The 11,845-nt window shown below is 46.6% G+C and overlaps 1 protein-coding gene across 1 annotated transcript; it reads left to right on the plus strand.

The window, feature by feature from the left end:
- Positions 1–10,849: 10,849 nt before the first annotated feature.
- HRCT1 (histidine rich carboxyl terminus 1) lies at positions 10,850–11,179 on the plus strand. Its single transcript, XM_065879915.1, has one exon. It carries the CDS (start codon positions 10,850–10,852, stop codon positions 11,177–11,179), a length of 330 nt encoding a protein of 109 aa, XP_065735987.1.
- The last annotated feature ends 666 nt before the right edge of the window (positions 11,180–11,845 follow it).

Here is an 11,845-nt window from a genome sequence, read left to right on the forward strand (position 1 = left end):
AAAGGGGGAGAAAAAAGGATTTAGAAGATCCTCTCAGGAAAACAGCTTGACTTGCAAGACAAAGGCCTACTTTAAACGTCAAAGATTGCATAGTAACTCCTTCGCTTTGTACTCTTTCTGTAATAATTCAAATCTCTCTCCAGATGGAGGCCCTGGATGAACTAGGAAGAAGCTCACATATTTAGAAAGGCAAAATAAAACAGTGCGTTAATACTTTGCGACAATTACCTTTATCACATTTAACAGTAAATTCAACAGATATCTGTAAATATTGATCACGTGATTAGTATTCACTGAGCTTTGCGCGACTTACGATAGGTGCTCTTCCTGGTCAGACACACATGCGTCATTCCAGTTACTCAGGTTTTCCTTCACGGCCCTCAGCAACATGGTGTCTTTTTTCTGCCCATTAGTACCCTTGTTTATGCCTAGACATTTTATAATTTTTGTTGCCAATTTTACTGATATATTTATTCTATTGTTTTTGAATTTGTTATTGCTATTACATAGGAAAGTCACTGCTTTTTATATTTTTATTTAAAATTTTTCTTCACTAAACTCTTGTTAGTGTGAATAGTTTTCCAGCATATTCTTTAAAGTTTTCTAGATATGCGATTATTGGGTTAGTCAAAAGGTTCGTTTGGTTTTTTCCATATGATGTCTGTAGTAGCACTTTGTTGGCTCTAACTTCATTCAAAACAATTTTGTTAGATTGTATTGTGACAGCTGTCATATCAGCATGCATTTTTTTAAAAACTTACCAAAATTGGTGAATTTTTGTACAACCATTTTAATATTGAAAGTGGAAGAAAAAAGCAACATTTTTGGCATATTAAGCTTTATTATTTCAAGAAAGGTAAAAATGCAACTGAAATGCAGAAAAAAATTTTCTGCAGTGTATGGAGAAGGTGCTGTGACTGATCAGATGTGTTCAAAGTGGTTTGCAGAGTTTCGTGCTGGAGATTTCTCGCTGGATGATGCTCCATGGTCGGGTAGACCAGTTGAAGTTGATAGCGATCAAATTGAGATATTAACTGAGAAAAATCAGTGTTATACCATGCAGGAGGTAGCCAACACACTCAAAATATCCAAATCAAATGTTGAAAATCGTTTGCACCATCTTGGTTATATTAATCCGTTTGAGGTTTGGGTTCCACATAAATTAAGCAAAATGAACCTTCTTTTTGTTTTTTAAAAATCCACCTGTTTTATTTATTTATTTATTTTCACATCTTTATTGGAGTATAAATGCTTTAAAATGTTGTGTTAGTTTCTGCTGTACAACAAAGTGAATCAGCGATATGTATACATATATCCCCATATCCCCTCCCTCTTGACCCTCCCTTCCATCCTTCCTATCCCATCCCTCTAGGTCGTCACAAACCATCGAGTTATCTGCTTGTGCTATGCAGCAGCTTCCCACTAGCGATCCATTTTACATTTGGTGGTGTATATATGTCAATGCTACTCTCTCACTTCATCCCAGCTTCCCCTTCCCCCCTGTGTTCTCAAGTCCATTCTCTATGTCTGAGTCTTTATTCCTGTCCTGCCACTAGGTTCATCGGTACTGCTTTTTAAAATTCCATATATATGTGTTAGCATACGGTATTTCTTTTTCTCTTTCTGACTTACTTCACTCTGTATGACAGACTCTATGTCCATCCACTTCACTACAGATAACTCGATTTCATTTCTTTTTATGGCTAATATTCCATTATATATACGTGCCACATCTTGTTTATCCATTCATCTGTTGATGGACACTTAGGTTGCTTCCATGTCCTGGCTATTGTAAATAGAGCTACAATGAACATTGTGGTACAGGTCTCTTTTTGAATTATGGTTTTCTCAGGGTATGTGCCCAGTAGCAGGATTGCTGGGTCATATGGTAGCTCTATTTTTAGTTTTTTAAGGAACCTGCATACTGTTCTCCATAGTGGCTGTATAAATTTACATTCGCATCAACAGTGCAGGAGGGTTCCCTTTTCTCCACACCCTCTCCAGCATTTATTGTTTCTAGATTTTTTGATGATGGCCATTCTAACCAGTGTGAGGTGATACCTCATTGTGGTTTTAATTTGCATTTCTCTAATGATTAGTGATGTTGAGCATCTTTTCATGTATTTGTTGGCCATCTGTATGTTTTTGGAGAAATGTCTATTTAGGTGTTCTGCCCATTTTTGGATTGGGTTGTTTGTTTTTGTGATATTGAGCTGCATGAGCTGCTTGTATATTTTGGAGATTAATCCTTTGTTAGTTGCTTTGTTTGCAAATATTTTCTCCCATTTTGAGGGTTGTCTTTTCGTCTTTTTTATGGTTTCCTTTGCTGTGCAAAAGCTTTTAAGTTTCATTAGGTCCCATTTGTTTATTTTTGTTTTTATTTCCCTTACTCTATGAGGTGGGTCAAAAAGGATCTTGCTGTGATTTATGTCACAGAGGGTTCTGCTTGTGTTTTCCTCTAAGAGTTTTGTTTTGTTTTAAATAAATAAATAAATGTATTTATTTATTTTGGCTGTGTTTGGTCTTCGTTGCTGCGTGCGGGTTTTCTCTAGTTGCAGCGAGCAGGGGCTACACTTCATTTTGGTGTGTGGGCTTCTTATTGTGGTGCCTTCTCGTGGCGGAGCACAGGTTCTAGGCTTGCAGGCTTCAGTAGTTGTGGCATGCAGGCTCAGTAGTTGTGGCTCGCAGGCTATAGAGCGCAGGCTCAGTAGTTGTAGTGCATGGGCTTAGTTGCTTCGTGGCATGTGGGAATCTTCCTGGACCAGGGCTCGAACCCCTGTCCCCTGCATTGGCAGGCGGATTCTTAATGACTGTGCCACCAGGGAAGTCCCCCTCTAAGAGTTTTATACTGTCTGGCCTTACATTTAGGTCTTTAATCCATTTTGAGTTTATTTTTGTGTATGGTGTTGGGGTGTGTTCTAATTTCATTCCATTACATGTATCTGTCCATTTTTCCCAGCACCACTTATTGAACACACTGTCTTTTCTCCATTGTATATTCTCGCCTCCTTTGTCAAAGATAAGGTGATCATATGTGCATGGGTTTATCTCTGGGCTTTCTATCCTGTTCCATTGATCTATATTTCTGTCTTTGTGCCAGTACCATACTGTCTTGATTACTGTAGCTTTCTAGTTTAGTCTGAAGTCAGGGAGACTGATTCCTCCAGGTCCGTTTTTCTTTCTTAAGATTGCTTTGGCTATTCGGGGTCTTTTGTGTTTCCATACAAATTGTGAGATTTCTCGTTCTAGTTCTGTGAAAAATGCCATTGGTAATTTGATAGGCATTGCATTGAACCTGTAGATTTCTTTGGGTAGTATAGTCATTTTCACAATATTGATTCTTCCAATCCAGGAGCATGGTATATCTCTCCATCTGTTTATGTTATCTTTGATTTCTTTCATCAGTGTTTTATAGTTTTATGAGTACAGGTCTTTTGCCTCCTTAGGTAGGTTTATTCCTAGGTATTTTATTCTTTTTGTTCTGATGGTAAATGGGATTGTTTCCTTAATTTCTCTTTCTGATCTTTCATTGTTGGTGTATAGGAATGTAAGAGATTTCTGTGCATTAATTTTGTATCCTGCAACCTTACCAGATTCATTGATTAGTTCTAGTAGTTTTCTGGTGGCATCTTTAGGATTTTCCATGTATAGTATCATGTCATCAGCAAACAGTGACAGTTTTACTTCTTCTTTTCCAATTTGTATTCCTTTTATTTCTTTTTCTTCTCAGATTGCTGTGGCTACGACTTCCAATACTATGTTGAATAATAGTGATGAGAGTGGACATCCTTGTTTTGTTCCTGATCTTAGAGGAAATGCTTTCAGTTTTTTACCATTGAGAATGATATTTGCTGTGGGTTTGTCATATATGGCTTTTATTATGTTGAGGTAGGTTCCCTCTATGCCTACTTTCTGGAGAATTTTTATCATAAATGGGTGTTGAATTTTGTCAAAAGCTTTTTCTGCATCTATTGAGATGATCATATGGTTTTTATTCTTCAATTTGATAATATGGTGTATCACATTGATTGTTTTGCATGTATCGAAGAATCCTTGCATGCCTGGGATAACTCCCACTTGATCATGGTGTATGATCTTTTTAATGTGTTGTTGAATTCTGTTTGCTAGTATTTTGTTGAGAATTTTTGCATCTATGTTCATCAGTGATATTGGTCTATAATTTTCTTTTTTTGTGATATCTGTCTGGTTTTGGTATCAGGGTGATGGTGGCCTCATAGAATGAGTTTGGGAGTGTTCCTCCCTCTGCAATTTTTTGGAAGAGTTTGAGAAGGATAGGTGTTAACTTCTCTAAATGTTTGGTAGAATTCACCTATGAAGCCATCTGGTCCTGGACTTTTGTTTGTTGGAAGATTTTTAATTACAGTTTCAATTTCATTACCTGTGATTGGTCTGTTTATATTTTCTAATTCTTCCTGGTTCAATCTGGGAAAGTTGTACCTTTTCGAGAATTTGTCCATTTCTTCCAGGTTGTCCATTTTATTGGCATATAGTTGCTTGTAGTAGTCTCTTATGATCTTTTGTATTTCTGCACTGTCAGTTGTAATCTCTCCTTTTTCATTTCTAATTTTATTGATTTGAGTTCTCTCCCTCTTTTTCTTGATGAGTCTGGCTAAAGGTTTATCAATTTTGTTTATCTTCTCAAAGAACCAACTTTTAGTTGTTTTTTTTTTTTTTTTTTGTGGTACGCGGTCTCTCACTGCTGTGGCCTCTCCCGTTGCGGAGCACAGGCTCCGGACACGCAGGCTCAGCAGCCATGGCTCACGGGCCCAGCCGCTCCATGGCATGTGGGATCCTCCCAGACTGGGGCACGAACCCATGTCCCCTGCATCGGCAGGTGGACTCTCAACCACTGTGCCACCAGGGAAGCCCCAACTTTTAGTTTTATTGATCTTTGCTGTTGTTTTGTTTCTATTTCATTTATTTCTGCTCTGATCTTTATGGTTTTTTCCTTCTACTAACTTTGGGTTTTGTTTGTTCTTCTTTCTCTAGTTCCTTTAGGTGTAAGGTTAGATTGTTTATTTGAGATTTTTCTTGTTTCTTCAGGTGAGCTTGAATTGCTATGAACTTCCCTCTTAGAAATGCTTTTGCTGCATCCCATAGGTTTTCAGTTGTCATGTTTTTGTTGTCATTTGTTTCTCGGTATTTTTTAATTTCCTCTTTGATTTCTTCAGTGATCTCTTGGTTATTTAGCAGTGCACTGTTTAGCTTTCATGTTTTTGTGTTTTTTACAATTTTTTTCCTGTAACTGATTTCTAATCTCATAGTGTTGTGTTTGGAAAAGATGCTCAATGTGATTTAAATTTTCTTAAATTTACCAAGGCTTGATTTGTGACCCAAGATGTGATCTATTCTGGAGAACGTTCCATGTGCACTTGAGAAGAAAGTGTATTCTTCCGCTTTTGGGTGGAATGTCATAAAAATATCAATTAAGTCTCGTCTATTGTGTCACTTAAAGCTTGTGTTTCCTTATTTATTTTCTGTCTGGATTACCTGTGTATTGGTGTAAGTTGGGGATTAAAGTTCCCCACTATTATTGTGTTACTGTCAATTTCTCCTTTTATGGCTGTTAGCATTTGCCTTATGTATTGAGGTGCTCCTATGTTGGGTGCATAAATATTTATAATTGTTTTCTTCTTGGGTCGATCCCTTGATCATTATGTAGTGTCCTTCATTATCTCTTGTAACACTCTTTATTTTAAAGTCTGCTTTATCTTTAATTCTTTTCATTCTTTTTTCTTTACTCTGCTCCCCAGCAGTTATTTCCACCATTTTATCTTCCAGCTCACTTATCCATTCTTCTGCCTCAGTTATTCTGCTACTGATGCCTTCTAGAGTATTTTTAATTTCAGTAATTGTGTTGTTCATCACTGTTTGTTTGTTCTTTAGTTCTTCTAGATCCTTGTTTAACATTTCTTGTAGTTTCTCCATTCTGTTTCTGAGATTTTGGATCAGCTTTACTATCATTACTCTGAATTCTTTTTCAGGTAGGTTGCCTATTTTGTCCTCATTTATTTGGTCTTGCAGGTTTTTACCTTGTTCCTTCGTCTGTAACATATTTTTTTGTCATTTCACTTTTTTTTTTTTGATGGTGGGACTGTATTCCTGTCTTACTGATTGTTTGGCCTGAGCCATCCAGCACTGGAGTTTGTAGGCCGTTGGGTAGAGCTGGGTTTTGGTGCCGAGATGAGGACCTCCAGGAGGCCTCACTCCGATTAATATTCCCTGGGGTCTGAGGTTCTTTGTTCGTCCAGCGGTTTGGGCTTGGCTTTCCCACCACAGGAGCTCAGGCCTGACCGCTGGCCTGGGAACCAAGATCCCGCAAGCTGCATGGCGTGGCAAAAAAACAAAAGGAAAAGAAAAAGGAAAAAAGGAGCAGTACAATAACAAAGAATAAAAAAAAAAGTAAAATTAGAAAGATAATAAATATATTAGGAAAAATAAAAATATAATTGAAACAACTTCAACAAAGTAAAATAAAACCACAACAGAAAAAAGAAAAAAAAACGGGGGAACAAGCCAAAAGGAGCAGAACAATAACAAAATATAAAGAATAAAATAAAATTAGAAAAATAAAAGATTTATTAGAAAATATAAAAATATAAACAACAACAGCAACAAGGTTAAACAGAACCCCAACCTAAAAGTAGAAAAAAAAAAAGCCTTGGGCTTCCCTGGTGGCACAGTGGTTGAGAGTCCGCCTGCCGATGCAGGGGACATGGGTTCGTGCCCCGGTCCGGGAAGATGCCACATGTCGTGGAGCGCCTGGGCCTGTGAGCCATGGCCGCTGAGCCTGCGCGTCCGGAGCCTGTGCTCCACAATGGGAGAGGCCACAGCAGTGAGAGGCCTGCGTACGGCAGAAAAAAAAAAAGCCTTGGCTATGGGCGGTGGAGTTTTGGCAGGGGGGTGGGGTGGAACTTAGGTAGGGGCGGGGTTTAGGATGGGTGGGGCCTAGGTGGGGGTGGGTGGGGTGGGGTGACTTTCAAGCATGGGGTGGGGCCTCTGCTTAGGACCTGCCCGGAAGGGAAGAGGAAGCACATCCAAAAGGGGGCTTATGGAGTGTGGATTTCCGGAGTTAGAGGTAAGACCCTGGGTGAGGGTGTGTGGGTGGGGTTTAGGCCCAGCATGGTTGGAGGGGGTCTCAGAGGGGCTACCTCTGAGTGTAGAGGTAGGGCCCTGGGTAGGGGTGTAGAGGCACAGCAGGAGGGAGGCTCCGAGGGCAGAGGATTAGGCCTGGGAGCCCAGCAGGCTCCCCGGTGCCTAAGTGGACAGGGCAAGTGTTGGCTGTGTTCCCTTACGTTCCTCTGCCCCCAAACAGGGTCTCCCCCTGTCCCCGCTGGACCCCTAACCATGGGTGGGTCCCGCGGGGTGTAGGAACTCCTCCCCTCCCCCAGCCACCCCTCAGGGGTGCCTGTCCCGTAGGTCCGGCCTTTGCTTTTGCTCCGCCTTCTCTCCCTCCCACTCCCTCAGGACCCGCGTGGCTGGAGGGGGCCTCGGTGGGCAGAGGATCAGGCCTGGGCTCTCAGCAGGCTCCCAGGGGCCCAAGTGGGCATGGGAAATGCTGGCCATGCTCCGTTTTGATCCTTTGTGCTCCCAATGGTCCCTTCCTTTCCCCCCTGGGCATGGGATCCCTTCCCCTCCCCCAGCCGCCCCTCAGGGGCCCCGGTCCCATCCCGCCTCCACTTCTCCTACCCTCTCACTCCCCCCAACGCCCAGGTCCTACCCGGTTGCTGGGGGTTCCTCCCATTCCCTTAGGTGTCAGTGGTCCCCCACCAGTGCCTGGTAGGTGCCCTAGTTGCGAGGAGACGCGCATTCCACGTCCTCCTAGTCCGCCATGTTGACTCCGCCCCCCACGAAAAAACCTCCTTGATTGTATTTCTGCATGCGATTCTCTACTTAAACATAACAAAAATGTTCCTTTTTTTTTTTTTTTTTTTGCAGTACGCGGGCCTCTCACTGTTGTGGTCTTTCCCGTTGCGGAGCACAGCCTCCAGACGCGCAGGCTCAGCGGCCGTGGCTCACGGGCCGAGCCGCTCCACGGCACGTGGTATTCTTCCCCGACCAGGACACGAAGTATCTCCTGCATCAGCAGGCTGACTCTCAACCACTGCGCCGCCAGGTAAGCCCCAGGCAACTATAACTTTTGACAGGTCCGAATACAAAACTGATTTATTTACAGTGTCACCGCTAGGTGGTGCCACCAATTAGTGAAAACAATGGTTGCTGTCATGGGACAACCGAAAACCACTTGCAGCCAGTACAAGCACAAGTTTGTGAGCTTGTAGGGAACTTGTGTGCCCTTGTGCACTTGTGTATAAGTGTGTGCACCACAACTCTTGGTGCATGAGTTTGCTCTCAGTGCAATGTTGGTTTACAAGTGTACACATGTGTGCATGTGTGCAAGTCCATGCAGAGGTCTGTGCACCCTGGAGAGCATGGGCATGAAGCTAATGATATGAACTCCAGAAGTCTTGACCCATCAGCCGTATGTATTGTCTGGAACTCTGGCCCCTTATCTTGGAAGGCTGTTTGTAGAGCGTGCAGAAGCCCCGACCCTAAGGGAGAAATACAGCGACGCCACAGGACAGCTTTTCTGAGGCAGGGAATCCCTAGACACAGCCACACATCCTCTAAGGTCATCATTCCTGCAAGCCCTCGAAGGAGGTCTCAGTCACTTGTGACGTCGTGGAGGACCGTGGTCTCAACACCTTCCCGAGTGCCCAAAGCTTCAAATCAAATGCCCACCTTGGGATTGTATCTTCTGTCCAGATGGGGAGTGACCCTGCACTTAAGAAAATAAATGTGTGTGTGTGTGTGTGTATGTGTGTGTAGGATGGGGGAGCTCCCCCAATTCCCTGCCCCCACCCAAAGCCATCCAAATCCACACACCCTTTCCCTGTTATCTCTGTGGACGGTCCTCAGCTGATCTCAGCTCTCACTCTGGAGCCCCCCCTCACTCCAGGAATCGTGCTGTCTTGATTATTTGCTGTCTAGAATAGCCCACAAGGCTGGGGTACCTTAGGCAAGTCCCCTCCCTCAGTTTCTCTGGCTCTCAGTGAGGGCTGGGTCTGTGTGACTCCAAGAGGCCCTTAGTGCTGACTGGAGTTCGGCCAGTTGCCGGGCCCTGCCCCCCGTCCTGTGGCTGGTGTGGGGTGGGAGTCTCCTTGGAGAAGCTCCCAAGAAGGAGAAAGTTCTGTTTGGCTTCCTCCTCCTCCTTCCAGCACACTTCCCTCCTTAACAGGCCCCCAGGGAAGGCAGCTGGGCTCGCAGGCCTCTAGAAGCCACAGGAGGGAGTTCTCACTTGAGCATCATTAAAAGTTCAAGTGGCTTCCTCCCTCCACGCCCCCCACCCCAGGGTGAAAGCCCCAGGACTCATTAGACCCACTGCCCCCAGAGCCCAGTTTGGTTGAAGGGAATGCTTGGCTTTTCCATCCAGAGGAGCTTTGCCTTGAGGGTTTGGGGCTTCCCTGAGAGAGCTCATCTCAGATTGAGGTCAGAGAGGGAAGGTCCCCAGAGGTCACCTCTTGCCCTGGCACTTTTCCAGAGGAGGAAACAGGCTGCAGGGTAGGGGCTTGTCCAAGGTCCCACAGAGGTGGGCTCACTGTGGAGGGCCCCCGGGCATCCATGGTCTCGGGATGGAGATGCAGAGCTGGGGCTTCGGGGAGGCCCTGCCACGTGTGAGGAAGAGCTGTGAGAACAGTCCGACAAGCCCACAGCAGAAGGGGCTGCCCAGGGAGACAGTGGACGCCCATCCCTGGACATGTGGGTGGGATGGGTAAGTGCTTGTCTAGATGAACAGAGGATTCAGGACCAGGATGGGGAGAGGGATGCGAAACTGCTCAGGTCCTGCCCCGTCTGTAAATTCTCTCCCAGGCAGGAATGGCGTGTCACAACTGCTGGGCAGGGAGGCTGGGGTGGCGCGAGGGCCTGCCGTTTATGGCCAGTTGAGCCTGTTGGTTGGAAGCCAGGAGGCTGGCACTGGGCCCTCTCTGACCTCAGCAGCCTCCTTCCTGTCTCCTGCAGCCCTGGGCTAACACCCAGACCCTCTTAGCTCCCAGATCCAGTAGGACGCAGAGACAGTTGTTCAGCTTCCCTGGATGATAAAACCCTGCCTGCGGGGCCTGCCTGAGCTCCTGAAGTGTGGAACAATTGCACGATAGAACCTGACTAGTCCAGGAGGCCTCTGTGGGCTGCAGGACAGGGAGCCGCAGACTCTCAGATGGCACGAGGTCTCCCAAGTCGACTGGTGCAAACTCTACTGCCTTAATATCAGTGGCAAACGTGTCAGGACCTGGTTTAAGTGCCTTATAAATCTTAACTCCTTGAATCCTCAGAAAACTCTATGTGGAAATATGCTCTAATGAGCCATTCTACAGATGAGGAAACTGAGGCACAGAGAGTTTAGGAAACTTGTGCACAATCACAGGGCAAGTGAGTCATGTGGTTTGAGAACCCATGTTCTGTGCTCTCTCTGAGAGGAGGGAGCCCAGGGAGGGGACAGAGCTGGCCCAGTCACTTGGCCAAACAGCAGGATTGGGGGCCTAGACTCTTATCTCCAGCCTCTGGCCCCTCCCCACCCCGCAGCCCCTCCTTTCAGCTCCTCTTGGTCCCGACCAAGCCTCGCTGTGGGCCTCCCCAGAGCTAATAGTGGCCAGGCCTCCCCTTGGCTGGCAGCTCCAGCCCAAAGAGGCTGCACCCACATTCCCTGGCTGCTCTCCAGCCCACAGGAGCTGAGAAAACAAAGTCCAGTGACTGTGAGGGCTGAGCAGAGGCTGCCGAAGGGGAGGAAGCAGTGAGGAGCCACCGAGCGGAGGCTGCTGTCAACTCCCAGATGCTGGGCCTCCCGGGGAGCACGACCCTCGTGGGCTTGATCATAGGCGCTGCTGTGGCTCTGCTGCTGCTGCTGCTGCTGCTGGCCGCCTGCTTGTACTGCAGACAGGAGGAGCCTGACGTGGAGAGGAACCACCCTGCTGCAAGGAGAAACCGAGTCCGGTGGGCCCAGCCTCCGATCTCCTCAGGCCGGGGCCACCTGGGACGCTTGCACCATTTCCGTTATTCTGGCCGTGTGCCTCACATGCCCCATGCGACCCTCCATCACCACCATCACCTCGCCCACCACCATGCTCACCACGCCCACCAGGCCCAGCGAGGCCGCCGCTGATGCCTGAATGGCAGCCTGCCCCACCATCACCAGGATGCGGGGACCCCGAGGTTCCCGTGCAGAAGGGCACCTCTCGGCGGTGAACGTCGGGACCTGCCTGGGCTTCATTCGCCTACTGTGCCCCGTGTGCTACGGAGGCGGAGGACTGAAGAGCTCCAGGGGTGGCCCTGACGGGGCTGAGAGCAGGGGTGGTGGTGGTCCTTCGGGGGCGGACACCACCTTGTGACTGTAAGTCCCAACGGACACCAGAAGTGATGGCCAGTCTGGTGCAGGTGAACAGGGGTGTGGGGATGCACAGAAGGTGTACCCTGCTCTCTCCGAACAACCAGGCCTCTGGCCAGGGCGGTAGCTGGGAGGCGCCCTGGTAACGCCCTTTCATTTGCAGAAGGTAGCTTGAGGCTGCACAGTCAAGTCAATGGTGCCTTAATACAAGAAAATAAAAACCACTAAGAAGCTTTTGTGAAGAGGCTCTTGATTGTAACTCAAGTGGGAGGGAGGGAGTGGCCAGCCCTATGCCTTTCTCTCCGGTGGGACCGAGTGCCTGGTGCGGGCCCTGCGGCGGGGGAGATTGGGCGGCTCTGCAGGGCTCTGAGGACAGTAGGTGAGAAGGCCTGGGGCCTGAGCTCTGATGAGAGGGAGGTTAGGGTTTGCAGGCAGCCCTGCCCA

This window comes from Phocoena phocoena, chromosome 6, assembly GCF_963924675.1.
Source record: "Phocoena phocoena chromosome 6, mPhoPho1.1, whole genome shotgun sequence".
In the NCBI taxonomy this organism is placed as follows: Eukaryota; Metazoa; Chordata; class Mammalia; order Artiodactyla; family Phocoenidae; genus Phocoena; species Phocoena phocoena.